This window comes from Dama dama, chromosome 17, assembly GCF_033118175.1.
Source record: "Dama dama isolate Ldn47 chromosome 17, ASM3311817v1, whole genome shotgun sequence".
In the NCBI taxonomy this organism is placed as follows: Eukaryota; Metazoa; Chordata; class Mammalia; order Artiodactyla; family Cervidae; genus Dama; species Dama dama.
In genome coordinates this window covers 10955642-10981563 of record NC_083697.1, presented here as the reverse complement: position 1 = coordinate 10981563, position 25922 = coordinate 10955642, and the positions used below count along the sequence as shown (strand labels likewise).

The 25922-nt window shown below is 39.5% G+C and overlaps 3 protein-coding genes and 1 long non-coding RNA gene across 6 annotated transcripts in view; 1 reads left to right on the top strand and 3 right to left on the bottom strand.

The window, feature by feature from the left end:
• The window catches only part of LOC133071865 (uncharacterized), a 69522-nt gene extending 66586 nt beyond the window's left edge, over positions 1 to 2936 (bottom strand). For both annotated transcript variants that reach the window (XR_009696549.1, XR_009696548.1), the window contains exon 1: positions 1045 to 2936. This is a non-coding gene — a long non-coding RNA (uncharacterized LOC133071865). The remainder of the gene's footprint in view (positions 1 to 1044) is intronic.
• Positions 2937 to 3052: 116 nt separating this feature from the next.
• Positions 3053 to 17093, top strand: EXOSC9 (exosome component 9). Its single transcript, XM_061164100.1, has 12 exons — positions 3053 to 3214; positions 3693 to 3787; positions 4436 to 4555; positions 4674 to 4776; positions 5673 to 5810; positions 8036 to 8118; positions 11515 to 11647; positions 12611 to 12699; positions 13360 to 13506; positions 14083 to 14267; positions 16553 to 16631; positions 16946 to 17093. The coding sequence occupies exons 1-12, from the start codon at positions 3149 to 3151 to the stop codon at positions 17028 to 17030; spliced, it is 1323 nt and encodes a 440-aa protein (XP_061020083.1). The 5' UTR covers positions 3053 to 3148; the 3' UTR covers positions 17031 to 17093.
• Positions 17094 to 17443: 350 nt separating this feature from the next.
• On the bottom strand, positions 17444 to 23258 carry CCNA2 (cyclin A2). The gene is made up of 8 exons (XM_061164101.1): positions 22813 to 23258; positions 21788 to 22028; positions 20482 to 20594; positions 20073 to 20296; positions 19240 to 19447; positions 18703 to 18816; positions 18088 to 18221; positions 17444 to 17766 (listed from the first exon to the last, which is right to left on the bottom strand). The coding sequence occupies exons 1-8, from the start codon at positions 23017 to 23019 to the stop codon at positions 17712 to 17714; spliced, it is 1296 nt and encodes a 431-aa protein (XP_061020084.1). The 5' UTR covers positions 23020 to 23258; the 3' UTR covers positions 17444 to 17711.
• A 41-nt stretch (positions 23259 to 23299) lies between these two features.
• BBS7 (Bardet-Biedl syndrome 7) overlaps positions 23300 to 25922 on the bottom strand; it is a 36563-nt gene continuing 33940 nt past the window's right edge. The window contains exons 19-20 of one of the 2 annotated variants that reach the window (XR_009696471.1): positions 23883 to 25389; positions 23300 to 23431 (exon numbers count right to left, since the gene is read on the bottom strand). Coding sequence is in view for 1 of the 2 variants with exons in the window: in XM_061164099.1 (XP_061020082.1) it covers positions 25256 to 25389 (134 nt within the window). In the remaining variant the exon portion in view is untranslated. Of the gene's footprint in view, positions 25390 to 25922 lie in introns of both variants that reach the window. The other variant, XM_061164099.1, reaches the window with a different exon arrangement.

The following is a 25922-nucleotide window of genomic DNA, read 5'->3' as shown; positions in this document are numbered from 1 at the left end:
TACCAAGAAACAGAAGAATGCTGATCAGACAAAGCAACAGATGTCCAATAAAGAGGAGAGAAGTTCTACACTGAAAGATTTTGTTGAAAACCAGGTTATATTTAGACGGATCATCTAGGTCAAAATACTGACTCAAACTGATTCTTTTTAAGGAGCAGAATGTACAACATTATCTGAATCTCTTCTCAAATTACAAAAAAATTTCCCCCCTGAAAGCAAACAAATATTCCTTGGGCAGTTCAAAAATTTCTTACTAAAAACAAGGTTATGAAGTAAATATATTTTATGATGGTATGTAGATAGGAGTGGAAATGGATTATGCACCTTTGGATTAACCCCAATAAAAGGCAAATGCTGAAGTGCTAAAATTACAATCCTGAGATAGTAAAGAAGGAAGGAATGATGGAAATGATATAAAAGTGGAAGGTGCAAAGGGGAGAGGTAGGCGAGCACAGGCAAAGCAATCAAGCAGCAATCTCAGAATAGCGATCAGACATGGTGCAATGGGGCAGGTTCATGCAAAGCCTTGCCAAATCAAAAAAGGAAGAAAACTAACAATGTGAATAGCTATTACATCAAAAAACATGTCAGAGGCTTTTATTCAGACCACTTAACACAAAGCAATTATTTCCAACCTAAAGACACAGAGGCTGAAGCTCAGAAGTATTATTTAATTCACCTAGAGTCCCTTTGATCTCAAGTTTATCTGAAGTCAAAGTCCATTCTTTTTCTACCACCAAGCTGTCTTCCAGGAAAGGACAGACTATTTCAATAAAGGCCTATATCCTTTCTGACAGGAAAGAGAAATTAACAAATGCCCACTAAAATAACCCAAAGATTTAAATGATAAACTTAGTAGCTAGGAGTTCTGTTGCAAAGCTATAAACATGAATTGTGTTGTTAAAGAACTTAAGTGACCTATATCCTGCAATTGCCTTGCCCCTTTTAAAAAATCAGTCAGCTGTCTGAATGTGTAGATATAAGATCTGTTCAATTCCCTTCTTCACAATTTCTGTCTCCGGACAGTGTCAAGATCTTGCTTACCTCAGTCTTGGTTCACATGGGTCCTTCTTCTTGAAAGACTTTTCCTCTCCTGCAGATGATATTCTGGCTGATCCTTCTCATCATGAATGATTTACTTAACTCAGATGTCACCTCTACATAGTGACCTCTTCCAGCAGCTAGCCCTATTAAATAGACTCCTCAGATAACATTTAGTATGTGAAACTGTTTTATTTGTGTATGTTTTAATTGTTAATCTCCTCCAAAGAGAATATACAATTTTTTAAGGGTCAGGAGTTTGTCCACCCTGCTTATGCCAGCTCTTGAATCATTCTTAGGACATAAGAAGCTCTCACAGTAATAGAAGTAATTATTGAGTACACCTATTACAACAGGTATAAATTGAGACTATAATGTATCACTGTCAGGAAAACACACCTGAGAGGAGACAAAAGTGGAATAGGAGTTACATTGCCTATTACTGAAGCAAATAAAACAACAATAATATGTGAATACTAGTGCCCAACACCAAGCCAGGCCCTATTCTAAGCATTTGACATGTGCTAACCTGTTTTTCTCATAATCAATAAGTTTATCATTGCTATTTTGCAGATGAGTAAAAGTGAAATATATAGGCTACATTGGCGAAGGTCACAGAACAATTAAAAGGCAGAGTCAGAATCTGGGCTCAGTGTGGAATTAATTCCTGCTTTTAACTACAGACAGTCCTGGACTACAATGGTTCCACTTTCAATTTTTCCACTGTTTGAAAGCAATATGTAGAAACCATACTTCAGAGTTTTGAGTTTTGATCTTTTCCCAGGCAATGGATATGCAGCCCGATACTCTATGGTCATGTTGGACACTGGTAGCAACCACAGCTCCATTAGCCATCCAGGAGTCCACTGCAATGCAGGAAAACCTGGGTTTGATTCCTGGGTCAGGAAAATCCCCTGGAAAAGGAAATGGCAACCCACCCCAGTATTCCTGCCTGGGAAATCCCACAGACAGAGGAGTTTGGCTGGCTACTATCCATGGGGTCACAAGACTTGGACAGGACTTAGTGACTACACCACCACCAAACAACTGATACAACCGTTCTGTACCCACACATCTATTCTGCTTTTCACATTCAGGACAATATTCAGTAAATTACACGTAATATTTAACACCTTATTATAAAGTAGTCTTTGTGTTGGATGACTTTGCACAACTGTAGGCTAATGTAGGTGTTCTGAGCAAGTTTAAGGTAGGCTGGGCTAAGCCATAACATTCTTAGGTTATTAAGAATATTAAAATATTTTCGAGTTAACATGGCTTTATCTGCGCATAACTCTACTCTAAGTGGAAGAAGATCTGTACTTCTTAATTCTGTCTCTCCCCAAAAGGCAAGTGGTTGGCAGACGGACACACTAAAAGTCCTCTACGCCTGCTACAAAGGAGGTTAAGACCTTAAAATAACTGGGGAGACTGTAAGAAAACAAACAGCAAATTTTGTTTCAGTCAGTGGTAGGTATAACACGGTTAGTTACAAACTGCGAATATTCTCAATTCTTGTCAGCTTTTCAAGGCTTACGAGGTTACACCGGCAGGCGGTAATACCCTAATTCACCATCTCAACTTTCTTCCTTCCCCTACTCTTCACTTACGGCGTTTCTCCAATTCCAGTGTTTCTCCAATGAATGTGCAGCAAACTCTGCCTCTGCAGCTTTTTAGTAGCCAAATCTCAACCTCCTCATCTGTAAAGTAGCAATAATACCTTCTAGTCTACTCCGCTAGAACTGAAGACCGAAGTCTAAAAGTGTGAGAGTGCTCTACTGATATTAATTTCTATCACTGGTGGTTTTGTCAGGGTCCTTTCCTCGCTTACTTTGTAATAAAAAAAACCAGATCTTTCCGTTTTTCTCTGAATTTCGCCTCCTTTTGCTTCTCCAGTTAGCAGGAAGAGTTCAGTCAGGATGGCGTAACTTTGCTTTGAGCCTGCGCACTAGCGACGCCCCGCAAGCCTCGGCTTTCCCAGCTTCAGGCACCGCGCTTTGATGACGTCAATCCTCTGCGCCGCGGTGCGAGCTGGGCGCGCGTGAAGAGGTTCGAGTTCTGTTTTCCCGGCGGATTCCGGTACTTGTTGGTCTCCTGATTCGACGGCATGAAGGAGACGCCGCTATCGAACTGCGAGCGCCGCTTTCTGCTCCGAGCCATTGAAGAGAAAAAGGTAAACTGGGAATTTAGCGCTGCGTCAGCGGTTGGGTTGCAGGCGGCTCGCAGCCTTCCGGCCTGGATGCTTGGACTTGGCTCTCATAGGCCCGGGGAACCCCAGGAGGAGCCGCTAGTGCTCCTCGCAAACCCCCAGTAATTATTTGGCTCAGGTGGGGTCTTTTCAAGGCTCGGGTCATGCCAGCGACTGTCAGTGCCCGGGCACCTAGTTTCCACTCTCCCATGTGGAGTAGTTAGTATCACACTTACCTCCAAGTCCTTAGCCCGGGGCCTGCCTGCTGCTGCTGCTAAGTCGCTTCAGTCCTGTCCGACTCTGTGCGACCCCGTGGACCGCAGCCTACCAGGCTCCTCCGTCCATGGGATTTTCCAGGCAAGAGTACTGGAGTGGGTTGCCATTGCCTTCTCCGTGGGGCCCGCCTAGCAAAGAGTAATAGATATTTGTATTAGGAATAAACGAATGAATGTTCTGCTTACAGCGGCTGGATGGCAGACAAACCTATGATTATAGGAACATCAAGATTTCATTTGGAACAGATTATGGGTGCTGCATTGTGGAGCTTGGGAAAACAAGGTAACTGAGTTCAAATTAGGCATAAGCTCAATAGGGAGAAATTTAAAAGAACTTTATTGACTCAGTTTACAAAGCAGATAAGTCTGAACAGTGCTTTGTTTAGCTGCCCCAAATAAGTATATTTTCTTTAATGTAGGACTTTAGTTTTATAACTACAGTTTACATTTTTAACCATGAACATATTTTCTGTCAACACGAGCCACACACAGTTGTTTCTGAGCTCTGTGAATCATATATACAGCCAGCAGTGATTGCACTGAATTTGTTCCTTGCATTTGTTGTCATTGAGAAGGATCTACTTTCCTCCTTTTACTGAGTGACATGAGAACTTGATTTTTAATGTTCATTTGGAAGTTGTGGAGATGTTGGTCAGATAATGTTGGTGAACTATGCCATATGAAAACTTAAGGTGTCTCAAGGTTGCATGTCCGATTGTATCACTAAATATTTGTGAAAAGAGGAGTAATGGTCCTTGATGCTTAAAAATCTGTGGAATAGTAAATATTGTAATAAGAGATGTTTTGGGGTATGCCAATATATGTTTTATTTCTGTATATATTATACTACTGTACTTTGTATGTAACTTCAACCATAGGGATATATCATGCTGAACATTTTAATTAACAGATTTGTACTTTATTTTTGCAGAGTTCTTGGACAGGTTTCCTGTGAACTTGTTTCTCCAAAACTCAATAGGGCAACAGAAGGTATTCTTTTTTTTAACCTTGAACTCTCTCAGATGGCTGCCCCAGCTTTTGAACCTGGCAGGTATTTAAATCTTTTTTTAAAAAACTGCTTTAACCAGAGGAAAGCCTAACAAGGATGAGCTATTGATTTAATGCCTGGTGTTACATTTCATGACATTAGCCCATTCCTGTTTTTACAGGCAGTCAGATCTCTTGGTGAAGTTGAATCGCCTCTTGGAAAGATGTCTGAGAAACTCGAAGTGTATAGACACTGAATCTCTCTGTGTTGTTGCTGGTGAAAAGGTGGGGAATATACCCCAAATTCTTAATCTTGGGATAAGTACTGTTGATTCGTGGATCTCTGTACCAGTAGTTTCATTCTCAGAGCTTCAGTTAATTCAGTTTTATTCTGGTTCACTTCAGATGTTACGGAGTGCTGTCTATAGAACTTTCTATAGAATCTCTCTTTGGAGGGACAAAAAACATTGGTGAAAATAACAGCTTAGATTTGTATACAGATTCCTTATTCAAAGAACTTGTGGTTTTTACATATTCTTATATCTCTTTCTTATGAGTTGATGGAAGCAGTTAATGCTATCCTTCTGTATGGATGAAGAACTAACGAACTGATTAAGTCCTTCATTTGGATAAGTTCATTGACCTACATGGGCTTTATAGTGAGTCACTGGTAGTCTGACATTGGAAATATTACTGTCAACATACTGTGCTGCTTAATAGTATTAAAACTTTATTCTTGATTAGGGTATTTTAACCATCTTTTTGGCTTCAGAGAAGTCACTTAATCTTTCCACATTTCATACTTGAATATTATACTTCCTTTACTTGTAAGGTTATCATAAATATTGTCCAGGAACGTAAGTGTTGGAGTTTTTTGTTAGGAGAGAATAATACGTTAGTCTTGGGAGTTAGGGAAATCTTAGTACTAAACATAAGAGTGGTTCTGTTCAGTTGGAGTATATATTTTACTGTTGTCAAATGACTCATAGAAAGGTGAAGTATTGGTATTTCAGGTGTTGGTCTGGATTAATATTTTTCTAAATATATTTTTACTGGTACACTGGAACGAATAAAGGCATGTTTTAACAGCAAGAGAAAAATTTGCACACAGTGTTATCTTTCTTTGTAAATCTGTGCTTGTGACCATTTAGGATTTATTTTTGTTTTAAATTCACATTCAGGTTTGGCAAATACGCGTGGACCTGCATTTATTAAATCATGATGGTAATATTATCGATGCTGCCAGCATTGCTGCAATTGTAGCCTTATGTCACTTCCGAAGGCCTGATGTCTCTGTCCAAGGAGATGAAGTCACATTGGTAAGCTCCCATGGTGTGAGCCAGTTTCCTTCTTAAGAATGAATGACGTGCAGGACGACTTGTTTTTAATGAAGTTTTGTTGTAAATGGCAATTAGGTATGTTCTAAAATTTGCTCACAAGGCAAAAACTACATGTGCTCATAATTGCCCTTGAAATCTCTTAAATCTCCTATGCAGAAGTTTTGTCAATGGAAGTACACGCTATCTTGATGTTCTAGAATAGAACTAGATTGGGTTGAGCATTAGATAGAGTGTCTGGCTTATTCTTAAGGGGTGTGTGAAAAATAAACAGTTCTCAGTATTTTCACAGGGAGATGCTTTTTCTTATTCTGTGGCAGAAGCCATCAGTAAAGCCTGGAAAGATTGTTGAAACGTATTGCTAGTCTCCATCCTCAGAGTAGGATGGGGATAGGATGTATGACTTTGTACTTCTAACAGCGTTCCCAGGTGACACTGATAGTGGTGGTATAAGGATCACATTTCAAAAACCATGGACTTTGACTATTTACATTGTCCTTTTTTGTGTGTACAGAGTATCTCAATTTCAGTTTATATAAATTACATGCTAGGATACTGAAAGTGCACTGTGGTGATAGTTTGATTTTTGAAGTTACAAAAGGAAACATCAGATGCCCAGATTCTCTAAGCTGTCATTCGTGATGCTATTTTTAGGAATTAAGTTGGAACAGACTCTTGAAGGACAGAGATGTAGACAAAGTTTTGTTAACAATGGAGATGTTCCTTTAGGGAAGGGAGTTGATATAAGGAAGTAAAAAAGAAAATATAGTATGATTAGTAGGCAAAAAAGATACTGATTACAAAATAGTGTACAGGACTTCCCTGGTGGCTGGGTGGTAAAGAATCTGCCTGCCGATGCAGGAGACACAGGGTTCGATCCCTGATCCAGGAAGATCTCAACAGGCCATGGAGCACCTGAGCCGCCATGCCACAAATACTGAGCCAGCACTCTGGAGCCGATAAGCTGCAGCTATTGCGCCCACGTGCTGCAGCTGCTGAAGCTTGCTTGCCTGGAACCTGTGCTGTGCAGCAAGAGAAGCCGCCACGGCGAGAAACCCTTGCAGCTAGAGAGTAACCCCTGAAAAGCCCACGCGGCAACAAAGACCCAGCACAGCCACAACTAAGTGAATTAATTATTCATTAAAAAAAGATACTCAACAGATATTGATGTGGTACAGCCATGTTGGAAGACTTTGGCAGTTTCTTAAAAAGTTAAGTGCAAACTTAATACAGTCCACCAATTCTATCCCTAAGAGTGTACTCAAAGAGAATGAAAATATACATTCACTCAAAGACTTCTATGTGAATGTTCATAGCAGCATTGTTTGCTATGCCAAAAACTGGAAACTATCCAAATGTTCATCAACTAGTGAATGGAAAAGCAAAGTGTGGTATATCTACACAGTGGAATATTATCTCACAGCAAAAAGGACCAAGCTGCTGAAGTCATGTATACTTCAAGGTAGATGAAACAGGTTCAGTTGAAAGGAGGTAGATGCAGGAGATGGAAAATTGATTCCACTTACATGAAATGCACAGAAAAGGCAGATTTCTAGAGACAAAGTAAATCAGTGGTTGCTTTGAGCTGGGAGTGAGAGTGATCAACCTCAGACATGTTAAAGGGATTTGAGGTGAGTAATGAGAATGTTTAAAAAAAACACTGGATTGTGGTGATAATTACACAACTATGATGTCGAAGCTGAAGCTCCAATACTTTGGCCACCTGATGCTAGAACTGACTCATTGGAAAAGACCCTGATGCTGGGAAAGATTGAAGGCGAGAGGGGAAGGGGATGACAGAGGATGAGATGGTTGGATGGCATCACCGACTCAATGGACATGAGTTTGGGTAAACTCTGTGAGTTGGTGATGGACAGGGAGGCCTGACATGCTGCAGTCTCTGGGGTCACAAAGAGTCGGACACAACTGAGCAACTGAACTGATACATTTACTAGAAAGTGGATTATTTACAAACAATTAGTGGACTTTATGGTGTGTAAATTATACCTCAATAAACCTTTTGGACAAATACATAAAGTTATAAGGAAGGTGAATGGCAAAGTCAAACAGGTAATTGCAAAAGAAGTTATTTAGATACTCAGGATTAAAGGGATTTCATCTTTTACCTTAATATTTGATGTACAAGATGATTTTTTTGTATGTATGTAACTTAGTGACTGTAATTATTGAAACTTATTTTCAAACAGTATACACTTGAAGAACGTGATCCTGTACCATTGAGCATCCATCACATGCCCATTTGTGTCAGTTTTGCCTTCTTCCAGCAAGGGTAAGTCTCATCCTCGTCATGGCGAAAATTATTAATGAAGCTAGAAATTTTTTGTTCCACTCAGATGTGTCATAGGCAAATGAACAAATCCTTCCTTTAATACTAAAGTACTTTATAGTTCTTTTCTTTCTTTGTAAGAGTGTTAGTTGACGAATGCTCATTACTGAGAGTTTCCTCAATAGAGGTGATAAACTCTCCTCTAACGAAGAGACTTCACATTTTTCTTTTCATGGCATACTTAGAAATTTATGAGTTTACTACACCATGTTAGTGTATCTTCCCTAGATACAGATATTAGGCTCTAATTTTGGAGTGTGGGTGAGACTTACTGTGGATTAATGGAAGAAGACTTTGGAGTATATTTGAGGAGCATATTAGATGCAATAATTATAGGATAAGAACAGGTCACAAGGGGAAATGGTTCACAGATGGGTAAAAATCTAGGTTCCTTCAGCTCTCCAGCAGTTTCTTCACAACTCGCTGCTAATTCCTCCTACAACAGAAAACCTGAAATCTTAGGTCCTTTAAATGGTGCTTAGGTGCCTTTAAATGAAAGCTTAATTTAGAAACAAAAGTATAAATATTTTAGCAATTTTATAACTGAAAATTGGAGAAAAGCTTTCATCGTTCGGTCATTGAATTTTATTAGAGGGAAATAGCACTGTCCAGTAGAATTACTACATAAGCCATATGTGTAATTTTAGTAGCCACATTAAAAGGGTAAAAAGAAACAGGTAAAATTAATTTTGATATAGTTTATTTTACATAGTATATCTAACATATTATTTTAATATGTAATCAGTATCTTAAAAATTATTCCTGAGATATTTTGCATTTTTTTAATGAGCCATAAGCAGAACCTGGAAGAATTTCAAAGTACAGAATATTAAGGAAGCTTTAAAATTAACCAAATCAGTGTTTTAATAATTCTGTTGTCTCTTCACGTTAAAGTGACCCAAATTCATAGGCTCAGACCTGCATACACTCTCTTCACTTTATTAAAATGCTGTCTTTTAAAAATGGTGTGATTAGATTGGTACTTCTCTGTCCATCGGATTTTCCAGGCATCAGTACTGAAGTGAGTTGCCATTTCCTTCTCCAGGTGATCTTCCTGACCCAGGGATTGAACCCGTGCCCCCTGCATTGGCAGGAGGAGTGGATTAGTGGTAAAGAATGTGCCTGCAGTGCAGGAGATGTGGGTTCAGTCCCTGGGTCGAGAAGATTCCCCTGAAGTAGGAAATGGCAACCCACTCCAGTACTCTTGCCTGGGAAATCCCATGAACAGAGGAGCTGGGTGGGCTACAGCTCATGTCAGACATGACTTGGGTGAACAATAACAAATCTTTTTAAAATGTCCGTTATCTTAAAATTGACACAGAATGGAAGAAATAGTAGCAAACCTGACAAATGATTAATTTCCAGAATTTACAAGTGGCTCATTCAGCTCAGTGGAGAAGGCAATGTCTCCCCACTCCAGTATTCTTGCCTGGAAAATCCCATGGACGGAGGAGCCTGGTGGGCTGCAGTCCACGGGGTCTCGAAGAGTCAGACACGACTGAGCGACTTCACTTTCACTTTTCACTTTCATGCATTGGAGAAGGAAAAGACAACCCACTCGAGTGTTCTTGCCTGGAGAATCCCAGGGACGGAGGAGCCTGGTGGGCTGCCGTCTATGGGGTCGCACAGAGTCGGATACAACTGAAGTGACTTAGCAGCAGCAGCAGCATTCAGCTCAATACCAGAAAAACAAACAACCCAATCAAAACATCAGCAGAAAATCTAACCAGACGTTTCTCCAAAGAAGACATACACATGGCATGTAAACACATAAAAAGATGCTCAGCATTGCTCATTATTGTACACACAGTGTATAAACCCATGGAAGGATGCTCAGCATCGCTCATTACTGTACACACAGTGTATAAACTATGGAAGGATGCTCAGCATCGCTCATTACTGTACACACAGTGTATAAACCCATGGAAGGATGCTCAGCATCGCTCATTACTGTACACACAGTGTATAAATCCATGGAAGGATGCTCAGCATTGCTCATTACTGTACACACAGTGTATAAACCCATGGAAGGATGCTCAGCATCGCTCATTACTAGAGAAATGCAAGTCAGAACTACAATGAGGTATCACCTCACACCAGTCAGAATGGCCATCATCAAAAAATCTAAAGATAATAAATACTGGAAAAGGTGTGGAGAAAAGGGAACCCTTTTGCACTGTTGGTGGGAATGCAAATTGATACAACTACTGTAGTATGGAATTTCCTTAAAAAATGAGGACTAAAACCACCACATAACCCAGCAGTCCCACTACTGGGCGTGTATATATATATGTATACCCTAAGAAAACTCTAACTGAAAAAGACGGTATATACTCTTGTGTCACCAGAGCACTGTTTGCAGCTGCCGGGACAGGGAAGCAGCGTGGATGGTTATTGACAGATGAACGGATAGAGAGGCTGTGGTACATAAACACAATGGAATATTAGTCATAAGAAGGAAAAGCATTTAACTCAGTTCTAAAGAGGTGGATGAACCTAGAGCCTATTACACAGGGTGAACTAAGTCAGAAGGAGAAAGACAAATGTCATATACTAGCACATACATATGGAATCTAGAAAGGTGGCACTGATGAACCTGTCTGCAGGGCAGCAGTGGAGATGCAGACACAGAGCAGGCTTGTGGACACAGGGAAGGAGCGGGGGAACAAGTTGAGAGTGGCTTTGAAACACATACATAACCATATGTAAAACTAGAATGCCAGTGGGCACTTGCTGTAGGACCCGGGAGCTCAGACCTGGTGCTCCGTGACAGTCTTGAGGGGAGGGGAGGGGTGGGAGGTGGGAGGGAGGGGACAGAGGTATACCTGTGGCCGAAGAATTGATGCTTTTGAGCTGTGGTATTGAAGACTCTTGAGAGTCCCTTGGACTGCAAGGAGACCCAACCAGTCCATCCTAAAGGAGATCAGTCCTGGGTGTTCATTGGAAGGACTGATGCTGAAGCTGAAACTCCAGTACTTTGGCCACCTCATGTGAAGAGCTGACTCATTGGAAAAGACCCTGATGCCAGGAGGGATTGGGGGCAGGAGGAGAAGGGGACGACGGAGGATGAGATGGCTGGATGGCATCACTGACTCGATGGGCATGGGTTTGGGTAGACTCTGGGAGTTGGTGATGGACAGGGAGGCCTGGCGTGCTTCGATTCATGGGGTCACAAAGAGTCGGACACAACTGAGCAACTGAACTGAACTGAACTGATGGGTGATACATGGTGATATATGGTAGAAACCAACACAGTATTATAAAGCAGTTATCCAATTTAAAAAAATTGACGGGCACTCAGTATCACATTTGTTCAGGTACACTTAACATTCATTTCAGAACATATTTATTGGTGGATCCCAGTGAACGAGAAGAACGTGTAATGGATGGCTTGCTGGTGATTGCCATGAATAAGCATCGAGAGATTTGTACCATCCAGTCCAGTGGTGGGATAATGCTGCTAAAAGATCAAGTCAGTATTTTGATTAATGTTCCATTAAGAATAGGTCTGTTATTTTTAGAAGCTTTTTCTTGGTTTTTGCCTAAAATCCAACAGATATTTTCTGTGATTCTAGACTCTGTTAGACTTTGGTTTCATGACTGTCCTGATGGTCTGTTGACGTGTGGCTACAAGGTTCTTCCGCCCTCCCTCCCCTGGGTGGCGCTCCACAGTCTAACCCCTCTACATAGAGGAATACTCTTCCTCCCAGTGAGGAAAGCGGCTTATATTTTTATAAAGTGCTGTAAAGTAGATTTAGGTAAAAATTTTACTTTTGAGATTTGGGTACAGTGGGCAGAAATTCTCAAATCCAGCTGCATATAAGGTTCATGTCAGGGCTTTTAGAAAATAGATTGCCGCACAGAGCATGATGCAGCTGGTTAGGAGAACAAAGGCTACTTGGTTGGAATTTCAGCTCTGCCTTATACTAACTGACCTTCAGCAGATTATTTCATCTTTTTGTGCTTCAGTCTCTATCTGTAAAATAGGAAGTAATCTTAATGTCAGCACCTTCTTGTTAGGAGAATGTAAGGATCAATATGGATACTTTGGACTGTATGGCATAAATTAAGTATACAGTAAGTGTCATTTCCAGAGATCCTAATCCACTGGTTCCTGAGGCCTGGGAATCTGCTTTATAAAAACTTCTGAGGGGACACTTTGCAGCTCTGTCTTGAGCAGAGATAGTGATCACTCACAGAAAGGAAGTGAGTGTATCTGTGGCCTTTTCAGCGGTATCTTATCTTGTAATAAAAAATTTTCGGGTCAGTTACCTTAATTAAAAGTCTCTTATATCTTGTCTTAATTTGTGTTTTTATATTTTATTATTTTCTAATTTAAAAAAAGTAAGGCTTAAATTGCAAAGGTAGAAACACTAATCTTATGTTTTTAATTTTGCTAAAGAAAACTCTTTGATTTGTTGTCTTTTTTTTTGAGGTTTTGAGATGTAGTAAAATAGCTGGTGTGAAAGTAGTGGAAATTACAGAGCTAATACAAAAAGCTTTGGAGAACGACCAGAAAGTTAGGTAAGTTTAATTTTTTTTAGAATTGAATGGTCTTGTTATAAATTTTTCTGTTAATGACTTTTCTCGCACAAGCATAACCGTACAATTTTTACACTCAAATCTTTCCTTATGTAATAATCGCAATTGAATAGACTACTTAATGTTTTTGAAAGTTGATCAAACTGTTTATTGTATTGCATTCCATTTAAGTGTAATCTGTACTGAAAAGCCACACAGTGATTTTCTTTTAAAAAAAATTAACATTTTCTTAGAAAAAAGAGAATCTGGTAACTTATATTAACAGAACACAAGCTGGGGTTGATCCCCATCTCTTCTTACTCTGTGACATTAAGTGATGGCTGTGTCTTGGCACTTCAGTGTCTGCTGTGGCCTGCGAGGTTACTGCCTACCTGGTGGGGCTGGTTTGAGGATTGGAGAATAGTATACCTTAAGCACATAGCACATGCTTGATACGTGGTTTAATAAATGGTTAATTATAGTAGCTTTCTGTTATCTCACTTGATAGGCCAAATAAATGGGTGAGATTAAGTTAGTCAAATAATTTCTCATCCAATGTCTCATCTATCAAAAGGATAAAATAGTTAACTTTTTTTCCCTTCCTGTCTTCTCTTCCATCTCATTCTCCCTTTCCCTCCCCACTCCCTAAAAAAATCCACATAGGAAAGAAGGTGGAAAGTTTGGCTTTGCAGAGTCTATGGCAAATCAAAGGATTACAGCATTTAAAATGGAAAAGGCCCCTATTGATACCTCCGATGTAGAAGAGAAAGCAGAAGAAATCATTTCTGAAGCTGAACCTCCTTCAGAAGTGTATCTTTACTGGGTGATTTTTTTTTTTTTTTTTTTTTCAGTAAAAACGATTTATAATACTTGTGGCATGATTAGGGCTGTGTGAAGTGCGTGCATACTGAAATTTGTTTTCTGAAAACAGAAAAAACCATTTACAAAACAAGATAGTGATGAGGTAAATTGATGGTGTAACATCTGCCTTCTCTTCAACTATCCTCAGAAATCAGAAAATTTTATATTTTAACAACCTACAGTGTTTCATTTTCCTTTGGAAAAATTCTTGAATCTCAGTGACATAGTCAAACATTTTACATTGTTCTTAAAATTGACTCATTCACCAAATTTATTACTACAACTGAAATGTTCCAAGCCAGTGTGTGTCTTGATATTTGTCACCCATTCTATCCATAAAATCTTCACCTGAGTTAAACATTTTTTTCTTCATTGTTCAGCCATCCATAGTGTAGTCGTTAATTTTTTTTTCTAAGAATTTGAGGTGAACTTCAGACTTAACAGAAGAGAACTTTCATTCTAATTGTTTTCAAAACTGCATCAAATAGCAGTATATTTGTTATTCAGTTTTCTTAACTTGCTAAGTGTTTCTAAACCTGTGCTGTGGACTCCTGGAACCGCCCAAATTGGAGAGGGAATTGAAAACTCCTGGGGTCATCTTGAAGACTCTGAGAAGGAAGACGAGGATGAAGGTGGCAGTGATGAAGCTGTCATTCTTGATGGTGTAAAGATGGACCCAGGTGTAGAAGTCTCTAATATTGGAAGCCAAGGTATGTGACACTTTATGGCTATATGTAATGTGTGTGTGTATATATATTTCTCTCTTAGGAATCTTACCTCAGCAGTTACTTATTTAGAGGGATTAAATGTTAATTTAAACTGTTGAGGCTTACTGCAATATTAACTTCCAGTTTTTTTCTGAGAATATACTTATCTTTGTAGAATGGTGGTATTCTTTGATATGTGAGGAGAGTGGCATAAGTTTTTTTTTTTATTATTATTATATATCCAGGCCAGTTTTAGAAGGATAAATTTCTTAAACCTCATTCGTGCATGCTGTTTTTCCTTTGTATAGTTTTTAGTGCATGCTCAGTTGCCAAGTTGTCTCTGACTCTTAATGACCCCATGGACGATAGCCCGCCAGGCTCTGTCTGTGGGATTTCCCAGGCAAGAATGCTGCAGCGGGTTGCCATTTCCTCTTTCAGGCAGTTTTCCCATCCCAGGGATCAAACCCGTCTCCTGCATTGGCAGGCGGATTCTTTACACCACTGAGCCACTTGGGAAGCCTCAAATATAAAAGGGAAGTATCATGACATGTATTAGAATAGTGCTGTCCATACCGCCTTCTGCAGTGTTAGAAATGTTCTGTCTACACTGTCCAGCACAGTAGCCCCTAAGCCAGTGTTGAGCAGTGAAACGCGGCTTGTGTAACTGAATGCTGGGTTTTAATTGATGTAGTTAAGTAGCCGCATACAGCTCAGTCAAGCTGCATGAGAACCCACAGCATCCTAAATGTGCATGAATAGTAGTCCTAGATGTTCCTGACATCCTGCAAGCAACACAACTACAGAAATGGTTCTCACTTGTGGATATTTGAAGGACAGTTAAATTCTATCATGAATTATTTATGTAGACATAAAGTAGGTTGATAGAAAACTAAAGGATAGTTACTAAATCTCAGTTACTGACTGAGAAAACAGTTTCACATACCTGCCTGCCTTTAAGGAAGATTATTGCCTATAAATATTACTGAGAACCTACTGGGGTTTTTTGTAAGGCAAAAAAAAAAAAAAAAATTCCCCATTGATTGAGACCCTTACTCAGCTTGATACTTTTTTTTTTTTTGTAAACTATATATGCCTCTATATATATATAGGTGGCCTGCCTGCCAAAGCAGGAGACCTAAGAGACGTGGGTTTGATCCCTGGGTGGGGAAGATCCGCTGGAGGAGGAAGTGGCAACCCACTCCAGTTTTCTTGCTTGGAGAATCCCACGGGCAGAGGAGCCTACAAGTCTGTAGGGTCCCAAAGAGTTGGACACGACTGACACAACTTAGCACACACATACAAAGGAAGGAATGGAAAACTCTTACGTGGATCGGAAATGGATTTATAGGAAATGGATTCTTCATACACTGTTTTTTGGAATTTATTTATTTTTAATTTTTTTTTTCCATTTATTTTTATTAGTTGGAGGCTAATTACTTTACAGTATTATAGTGGTTTTTGCCATACATTGACATGAATCAGCCATGGATCCACATGTGTTCCCCATCCCGATCCCCCCTCCCGCCTCCCTCCCCACCCCATCCCTCTGGGTCTTCCCAGTGCACCAGCCCCAAGCACTTGTCTCATGCATCCAACCTGGGCTGGCAATCTGTTTCACACTTGATAATATACATGTTTTGATGCTGTTCTCTCAGATCATCCCACCCTTGCCTTCTCCCATATAGTCCAAGAGTCTGTTCTGTACATCTGTGTCTCTTTTTCTGTTTTGCATATAGGGTTATCATTACCATCTTTCTAAATTCCATATATATGTGTTAGTATACTGTATTGGTGTTTGTCTTTCTGGCTTACTTCACTCTGTATAATGGGCTCCAGTTTCATCCATCTCATTAGAACTGATTCAAATGAATTCTGAGTTTAATGGCTGAGTAATATTCCATTGTGTATATTGTGTATATGTACCATAGCTCCCTTATCCATTCGTCTGCTGATGGACATCTAGGGTTGCTTCCATGTCCTGGCTGTTTTTTGGAATTTTTAAATTGACAGTTTCTGGAGGAGTTTGGCAAAAATCTTTTAGAAAGCACAAGGACTTCAGTTGGCATATTAAATTGTTTCCAGATTAGTTCTATAAAAGATGGACTGTATCTATAAAATATATAGATTTACCCCCCTAACTTTTCTGTGAAAGCAGCACACATGGTTTTTCAGAGCTCCAAGGAAGGGACTCAGGGAAGGGAAGAACCAAACAGATCTGTGAGCCTTCAGCCAAATGCCACCTGGGCCTCTTCTATCTGAAATCTGATTCTTCTAACATTTTCTTAAAGATGCCCCTATAGTGCTCTCGGACAGTGAAGAAGAAGAAATGATCATTTTAGAACCAGATAAGAATCCAAAGAAAATAAGGTAATGATTTTCTGATTTATTTCAAATATGTACTCAAGACTCTTTAGAGGCTTTATTGTCATCTTACCCTCCTCTAAACAGACAGCTTTTTCATTAGCAATTCAGATGTTCTTTCTTTGGTTTCTCTATACAACTGCATGGGTGCCTTTCAAGGTTACAGTATTCTGCCATAGTTGGCAAACATCCAACCTACTGGAAAAAGTAAAGTTTGGATCACCAAAGTAGGGGGCAGTGTAGGAAGTAAAGTTGGCAAACCATTTGTGGAATCAGCTCAGTACTAATACTGTTGAGACGTTAATTTACATTGTTCACAGAACACAGGCCATCAGTGCAACACAAGTGAAAGCAGCAAGTAAAAAGCCAGTGAAGAAGAGAAAAAAGAAGAGAGCGGCCAATTAAAGATCACATAGTTGTATATTTGTGTATATAACTATTAAAAAGGTATTTATTCAGTGCTAACAACCTTGAGTATTTTATTCACAAACCCATCATAAAATCTACTTTATACAGTTTTTTACATTACGCTTTAAAATAAATGTTTGGAGAACTCTACAGGTTTTAAATAACATTTTGGTAGGTCAAGTGTACAAATGAAAAAGCTGACGAATGAAAAAGTATTTTCATAGTGTGTACACAGGCCTAAAAGAGTCTCAGATTATTCCCAAGTCACAGCTGGCCCAGTTCCTTAAGGAAGTGAATGTCAGCACCTGTGTGTCGGAAGGAGAAGCCTTCCCAGTCCCGATATGAATTTTTATGAGTGAAATCCTGAAGTCAGATTTTTACTTCAAATTAAATTTGACTTACAAACCAAATTTTCCAAATCAATTTATTAATTATTATCCTGACAGCTGACATCATTAATACTTTAACAGAAACCACTTAAAATTAGCCAAATATCTAAGATAGTTACATGTACAAAAGATATACAAATTAAAACCATTTAAAAAGTAATAGATACCATAATTTGTACTGGACCATAACTTCTGTATTCAGAAATGATTGTAAAATTAAAACCTAAGATAAAATCTGTACACCATATACTTTGAGTGATTTAAATCTTAGAAAACAAAGGCAGTCTTTTCACTGATACACATTTAGTGTCTCTGGTGGGTTGAGGAGAGAAACACCATGATACCTGTAAGTAGGGAAAAAAAAATCCATTTTTAGTAAACATTCATTGGGTGAAGCAGATCATGGGATTATACACATACCAGGAACTCACAAATTTCCGCCTACTTGATTTAATATTTACAAAGCCAGTCTGGTCCCCCAAACATGCATGCATGCCCTCTTCCTCTCCCCTCTTCTCCCTCAAATATAGGACAGAAAGCTCAGAACACATGGCTGCTAAGAGAGCAGCTGTTTAAATAATAAAGTTAAAATATTAAGGAGCTCTGAACTGTAGGATAGCCTGGAAAAGCAAACTTGTGTAATATCTACTGCTGTTAATTCTTACTTTGAATTTTTGTACTTCTCTCTTATTGACTGTTGTGCGTGCTGTGGTGCTCTGAGGTAGGTCTGGTGAAGGTCCAGGAGACAAGGCTTTAGAGTTTCCAGAGTATATCCAGTCTTTTGTACTAATGATTCAGGCTGCAGGAGGGAGGAGAAAACCATTTTACTTTGTTTTTGTAACAGACATTAAACACAAGTTAGTAGTTGGCATTAAGCTTGAGTTTTGTTAAACTTTAGTATTTAACACCTCCAATGGTGGACAGGGAAGCCTGGCATGCTGCAGTCCATGGGATCACAAGGAGTTGGACATGACTAAGCAACTGAACTGAACATTTTCCAGTTTTCTTAGGCTCCTTTTTGCTGACTTCAATTTTAACGATTTTCCCTGCCAGTGGCAGGCCTTGTCACCCAAATTCTTTAAGTAATCTTTCAAATCCAAGTAGTAACTAAGCTTTCTACCTAACAAAGGTAAGACAGGACGCTTTAAACAGGGTAGATGGTTGAACAACTCTTCCCGTTCAGTACATTTAGACAACTATCAATTGTCTAGTACAGTTACTTATCTGGCACAGGCATTTAAAATCACAAGGTAGATGTGTGAAGATGTTGTAATACATACCCAGCTTTGTCCTGTGACTGTGTAGAGTGCTAAATGAAAGGCCGCTGCAGCAATAACTGATGGCAAATACTTTAGATATGGGTCAGCATCTATCAAACTTAACTCTCCCAAAAACTGGAATGAAAAAGTAAATAACTTTATGATCATAAGAGCTCTGGAATTCAAACCTCAAATCCTCCCTTTCTGACCTAATTTTTTCCTGTCTTTTAAGACTGGCTGTATAGCAACCATATAAAACATTTTCACAGTCACATCTGTAAATATATCCACTACTGCATTGTTTTGCTTCATTCTCATCCTGTGTTTTCCCTCTGGCCTTAAGAACAACCCTTCTGGCTACCATTCATTTTCCATTCTCATATTCCCAGTGCTTTCTCAATTTATATTATCTTCTGTGAGTGATAGGCTTTCTTTCCTGTGCTGCAGCACTAATCTGTCCGAGAACACTACATTCCTTGACCAAGGCTGTATAATGAAACTAGAGCTTGCCCAATTGTGACCTTAGAATCTTCATTCAACAGAATGAAAAGAACTTACCATTGCTAAACTTTCAACTTTGCAGTTTGCAGGCTGCTGATGCAGAAAGTACTGGGTAAGAAACTGATTTATTGTTGGTGCAGCTAAGTCAAAAGCAAGGACTTTCAAGACTAGGTGCTCCATCCTCAGAACTTGTTTCTTGGTGTAAGTGTCATCTGTAATGTATACAAACTCTGCTACTTCTGGCGGGTATATTTCTTCAAACTTTCTACAATGAAAGAAGTAATTAGTCCTTCTAAAAGAAAAGCAAGCTTGTTTATCCCAACTTGAAATCCCTTGAGCAGAATAAATGGAATGAATCTGAAACCAATTGGCTGTTTCCACTGATACTTGACCATTTTTAGCTGAAATTGGGTAAATGCTAATTAAAAGCCCAAGATATATAATCTACTGAAGTCCAAGGAAATGAGAGATTGACTTCCCAAGATTGGAGCAAGGTCATCAAGTAACTGAAAATGTAGGAAATTTCCTTAGAAAAAGAAATGCTTTATATTTTCGTTTTCATGTCTTAATGGGGAAAAGGTAAGATTTTGCTTATTTAACAGAAGGTACTTTTCTGTGGAAGGAACCACACTTTGTAACCTGGTCCTAGTGTATTAAAATCTTGCCAGTCTGTAGGTTCAAGTGCCCTGAAAGACAGATCTAGGAAAATTAATGTTCTAAATTTGTGGTTTCATCTACACTACCACCCCTCAAGTGGTTTTGAGTCCTGCTTTGTGTTATATGTTAAAACATCACACTTGCCAAATACATGTATTTTAAATCACCATTTCTTCCCTACACAGAAAAATATTACTTATCACTTTTAACGCAATGAACCAAGTTGGACTTACGAGGCTAAAAGCATAGCAGCAGTGCCCACAAGTTGAAGTTTTCCTCTCAACACAGACATGGATGAAAGAAACCTATCAATGTAGTTCACAGCCAAGTGCAGGGTCTCGTTCTGCAGTTTATATTCTTCTCCTACTTCAACTAACCAATCCACGAGGATAGCCCTCATACTGTTAGTAATGTCTGGCTGTTTCTTCATGTAACTCACTTTAGGCTTACATTTAACCTGTTGAGTGTTAAAATTGCAGTTAGATATTCTATCATTAACAGATACTAGCTACATGACAGAAACTTAAATATAGTATTAAGAGTAATTAACTGGCAGTTAAAAAATTTAAAAACATCATCTTAATTTCATTTCCCCACAGTAAATAAACAGCAGTATCAAGAGTAGATTCAGGGAGCAGTTACCTCCATTTCCCTAAGGTATGTGTGAATGTCCTCATGGTAATCTGGTACTTCATTAACACTCACTGGCTTTTCATCTTCCAATACAACTGACATTTCCATAGTATGTGGAGACTCTGGGACAGTTCAAAAATACAGTTAAGTTCACTTAGTTTTTGACTTAAGAGCTAAAAATGATTGTCCTTGTAAGGAGTCCCATACTACCAATAAGCTTATTTCATCCAACTAAAAGAGCTTTTTATGACAAAATACATATAAGATTTAACTCTCATTTTAGTACCTCTGTCCACTTAGTTTTGGAATGATTTTAATTAAAATAGCGATAGACCATTAACAGGAAAATGAATTCGGGGAGCAGGTTATTAAGTTAAACCATCATTCATCTCACATGATAGGACGACAGTGGTTCTGTTAGAACAAGGTTAAAATCCAAACTTTGAGATAATATCTAGGATTTGTCATAAGAGAGTGTGCAGACCCCAAAGTCTAACATGGCAAAGCATAATCCAGGCAACAATTGGAAGCAGGGCTAACAAGTGTGCTAAAGAGGAAATCAGATTTTGTCATGGGCAGTTCAAACATATTAACGGTACAATTTATGGGTGATTGGTAAATTCATCTTTGGAGGCAACGAATGTCGTCCATTGTTATTTCAGCTCAAAGTTTACTTTGAGGTTAAAATTTGCGGCAAATTTTAAATAAGAATACACAAATTACTGTATTTCCAAAGTTCTCTGCTATACCTCTCATTTATACAACTAAAACTGATACTGAATTCAGTGAGCTGTCCAGTGAACCCACAGCCTGATGGTAAAGCAGCACAAACTGTAGACAGAGCTGTCCATAGCAGTTACTCTGACTCACAGGAAGACAATTGTCCTTCTCTGATATCAGACAATCACTCAGACGGGTTTTACAGAAACAAAGTTTTAGAGTTGGAAGGGATGTTGGCTATCTCAGTATTTAAAGCTGCATCCTCAGACAGCATTCTCTGAAATGGTACGAGAAAAGTTAACTGAAATATATTCTCCCAACCAAGCAAATGTGTCGAGGGTCAGTTAAGTCTTTGGGATCTAATGAAATTGATGTGACTAGCAGTGTACCAGAAGGGGCGCAGGATTAGAATCTTCTTGGAGGTCACCAGGTCACAGATTAGCTGTGAGGCCTGAGGTAAGTCACACCCTTTCTAAACTCGTTACATTACGCCTAATTCAGAATGTAGTAAGGCTCAGGTAAAACGTCTTAAAAGGAAAATATTAATCCAACCTATTTAATAATTACATTTATTCACGTTTTCTTTAAAACTTACCAAAACTACCATCCATTGGGTAATCAAGAGGTGCCAGTGGCTTTCTTGGTCCTGGTAAAGTAACAGCTGAATTAAAAGCCAAGACATCTTCACTTTCTGATTTTTTAGATTCAGTTGGCCTTTTTTGAGTCTCTTCTGCTTCATCCACATGAATGGTAAATGCAGGCTGTTTACTGTTTGCTTTCCAGGGAGGAACAGGGACATGCTCATCATTTATAGGAAGATCCTTAAGAGGTGCAACCTAAAATGAAATAATTAACTGCTTTGAGCCTATTAAGTGGAATTTTACTTTCACCCCTTTACACTGCTGAGTTTAATCCCAAATCCTCTATCAGGAAAATTAAAACTTTGGGGGGCAAAGTTCAGGCAAGGAAATTTGAGTAGCTGGAGAAAGAAGAGATGCTTCAATTTGTCATAGGCATTCCTGTGACACCAAAGATTTCAGAGTCACACCAAATGGAATTACGCAAAACTAGGCCACGAGATGGCTGGAGTGGCAGGCCGAAAGATGCCAAATTTAACAGAGATGGCAAAAAACAAAAGTGGTTTTCCTCTTTCACCCCAGGGTGGAGCAACAGAGCAAATCAGTAAGATGGCGGAATTGACCAAAAGCAAAGTATTTTTTATACCTTTGCCCAAAGTAGAGGTAGTTTCTTTACCCATATGGGGAAGATGAAGAAGGTCGGAATAGTGCCTGGGGTTTAAAGGAGAAAGGCGCGGAGGCGGGCAAAGACCACACGCAACGTTGTGGGGCTCGGTTTGATCCCATTATCGATGGAAAAATACTCCCAATGGAGAGGAGAGGCAGCATGAACGCATAGCGCTGTCAGGGACAGTATGGGAGAGAAACTAATGGGAGTAATGTGGCGTCCTACACTACAGAAACCCAGGGATCAAAGGACTCCAGATCCTGGCCTCCCGCGAAAATCCCAGGGAATGCTTTCTCGCCACACTCCTCTGCCGACTAGACCCGTGCAAAACCCCCGCTAGGCCCTCCCTCCTGAGGATATCGTTCATTGCTTTACCCGTCGCGTCTTAGGCCTTTGGGGCGCTGGACCCCGCGAGTTCCCCGCCTTCAGTACCGCCAGCCCAGCCCGGGTCCGGGGCTGCTGGGCCGGCGCCGCCTTCTCGGGGTTGACGTTCTCCTGGTCCTCCTGGAACGCCGTCTGCTGCAATGTTAGCGCCGAACCCGCCTCGCGGGCCGCAGGCCCGTGCGCGGAGCTACCCAACATCACTGCTCCCGGGGGCGCGGCGGGATCAGCCCGGCGCCAAGCAGCGTGCACTGCGTCCCGCCGGCCAGCCGAGGAACACTCCAGCCGTACCCGCCCGCCGCAGCCCGAGCCAGCCTGCCCGTCCGCTCGGGACCTTGTAGTACCGAGGAGACTGAGAAAGGCGGACGCAGGAACTGCCGGGCGTGGAGGGACGAGGACGCCCCCGAAATGAAGCGAGCAGCCCGCCGGAGCTGCGGCTGTTCCTGCAGTTCAAGTATCCCGCGACTATTGAAATGGGCCAATGAAAGGTGCCGGTCCCTGTGACGTCACTCGGGGCGCCGCGGTCGCAGGCGAATGAAGGCGGCTGCGAAGGCAGCCGAGCAGGGGCGGAGCGGGGCGAAGAAACAGCGAACGGCGGCAGAAGGAACGACGCCTGCGCAGGGCGGAGAGGCGGGGCCTATGCTGATGGTGGCTTTAAATACCGCAGCTAAGCGGTTCCTGCCTTAGGGTAGGGGCTGCCGCTAGTACAAAGTGGGGTACCGTTTAGCGATTATTAGTGGGCCTTGCATGGAGCTTGACGGGTTAGTCCATGGGGTCGCAGAGTCAAACAAGACCACACCACCACCACCCGGCCTTTAGCCTTAGGACCTCCAGTTAGCTTGACTGACTAATTTCTCAAGGTATAAAATCGGATTCGGCTATACTGGCCTGGTGGTCTTGTTCAAGTTACTCAATGTTCTGATTCTCAGTTTTCCTATCTGTTAACTGGGGTGATAATATCTACATGTTATAACTTATCATTAGTATTAAATAACGTGCATAAATCATTTCACACGCTGCTTATGTAATTGACACTCAAGTGGATGACTATAGTGTCATCTTACCATTTTCGTGCTTCTTCAGTCTTATCCTTTTTGTTTTTCTTCATGAAGATTCAATTAAACTGCCACCTTGAATTACTGTTGATATACGTGACAAACTAATATACAAGAAATTAAACTAGACAGCCATTAATTTTTATCTCTTTTTTTTTCCCCCAAGGTATGGCAGCCAACAAAAAGCACGGAGTGAAATTCCAGTGACCTAGATATAATTGTGTTCCATTTAGAAATGAAGGTTGTTTAAATACAGAAAAACAATATGGCCTTATTAAAATAAAACTGATAGAAATATGTGCCTTTAACAAATTTTCACATTTAATATACAAGGCTTACACATAACTAATAAATATAATGGTATATAATTGAGGAGCATTGTTGTTTTCCAACAAATTCATAAGTGTGCCCTTCTTGAAAACACAGAATAGTTTATTTTCTATTATAATCCTTATGCCACTTTAAAATAGCACAATCTTAAGTATAATATTCACCTGAATATGAATAAATAGGAATTAAGATTGATGACTTCCATAGTCCTCAAGTTATATTTCCCTCCATATATGATAAAAAAGGAAATTAGTATTTATTAGTGCAGGAAAATCTAAGAAGCCATCACTATTTCTGTACTATTCATATGCAGTACATTTGTATGGCCCTACTGGTTACAGCACATCAAATTAAAATCCCCCCAGTCTGTGCAAGGTCTGATTTCCCTGGCCACAGTTTAAAGCAATGAGCCAACCCAAGGATTTAACAAACTGAATACGAGTCACAAAACATTACCAAGCAACAGCAAAATCAGTTGTAAATCAACCTCAATTCCCAGAAAAAAAATTCATAGGTTATATCACCTAGTTGACAACATAAATAGTAACCAAAACATAATTGAGGCACCATAACTTGGGTCCCACATTTATGAAATAACAGCATGTCCTCTTAAACACAGTCTTACTGAGAATCAGTTTTCTTATATGATTTGACAAAATAATCAACATACTGTGAAGATCAATCGAGGTCACATATGTATATACATTTTGAAAACTGTAAAGCAGTTTATACATATGTGTTAGCTTGTTAAAAATTTAAATGTGTCTATTTTCCAAACAATATTTTTTGATTTGAAAGTTAAAACAGCCACTTGAAAAAAAATTCATTAAAATCTGTTGTAATCATTCCATTTAAAAAAAAAATAAAAATTCTCTTAAAAAATTACATTTGTCAAAAAAAAAAGCACTACAAAAAACAAGTTATACTTCATTTATATTTAGATGGTATTAAAAAGCACTTGAAATAAAAGTATGTACAGTTAGCTTGTAATTCTATTTTAACAATTTTCATTTAAACAGACAAATTCTTTGGAACTTTACCTTGTTTATATTTCATGCAGCATCAAAGAAAGCAATCAGTGCATTTTGGTCATAACTGTCCAGAATTTCCAGTAAAAGAGGCACTTTGGTTTTTACATTAGTGCCTTTAAACTTGAACTTATCTATGAAAAGATCAGTGATCATGCCTACAAAGAAAAAAGATAATTTTCTGTCATTGATTGAATCGATTAACCACACATTATTTAATGAAAGTGATTGCTTGAGAATTTCTCAACACCTGTAATTTGTATTAACATACACACCTAAAAGGATTGGTGCATTAAAAAATATTTATTTGGGAGGGATTTTATGGCAAATTTCAAAATATAATCATTTGGCTAATAACTCTCCTAACAACTGGTTACATGCTTTTGATTTTAAAACTTTCTGGACTGCAAAATTGGTGATAAGAGATGGCAGCTCTGTACCACCCATATTCTAGGTTATTTTGAGGATAAAAGATCATGTGCTTGCCATGTGGCAAATATTAATATATCAGATATTATTGTTATAGCTTGTGAGCAAGTCTTTGGGCATAAAATAAATTATTAGGAAGATCTTAAGGATCAATATGGACAGATGATACCAATTGACTCCATAGATGACTTGGCACAGTGCAAAAAGCATGCATCTTGGGGCAAGGCGGTCCTAATGAAGGCTTTGCCACTAGCTACTTATA

Excerpts from the sequence above, each read along its gene's own strand:
- EXOSC9 (XM_061164100.1), top strand. The coding sequence starts at position 3,149 with ATGAAGGAGACGCCGCTATCGAACTGCGAGCGCCGCTTTCTGCTCCGA. Across the intron at positions 11,648-12,610 it reads TAATGCTGCTAAAAGATCAA|GTTTTGAGATGTAGTAAAAT; the intron begins GTCAGTATTTTG and ends TTTTTTTTTGAG. Across the intron at positions 16,632-16,945 it reads AAGAATCCAAAGAAAATAAG|AACACAGGCCATCAGTGCAA; the intron begins GTAATGATTTTC and ends CATTGTTCACAG.
- CCNA2 (XM_061164101.1), bottom strand. The coding sequence starts at position 23,019 with ATGTTGGGTAGCTCCGCGCACGGGCCTGCGGCCCGCGAGGCGGGTTCG. Across the intron at positions 20,595-21,787 it reads CCCAATGGATGGTAGTTTTG|AGTCTCCACATACTATGGAA; the intron begins GTAAGTTTTAAA and ends GAACTGTCCCAG. Across the intron at positions 18,817-19,239 it reads AAGTTGAAAGTTTAGCAATG|TTTTTGGGAGAGTTAAGTTT; the intron begins GTAAGTTCTTTT and ends TTTTCATTCCAG.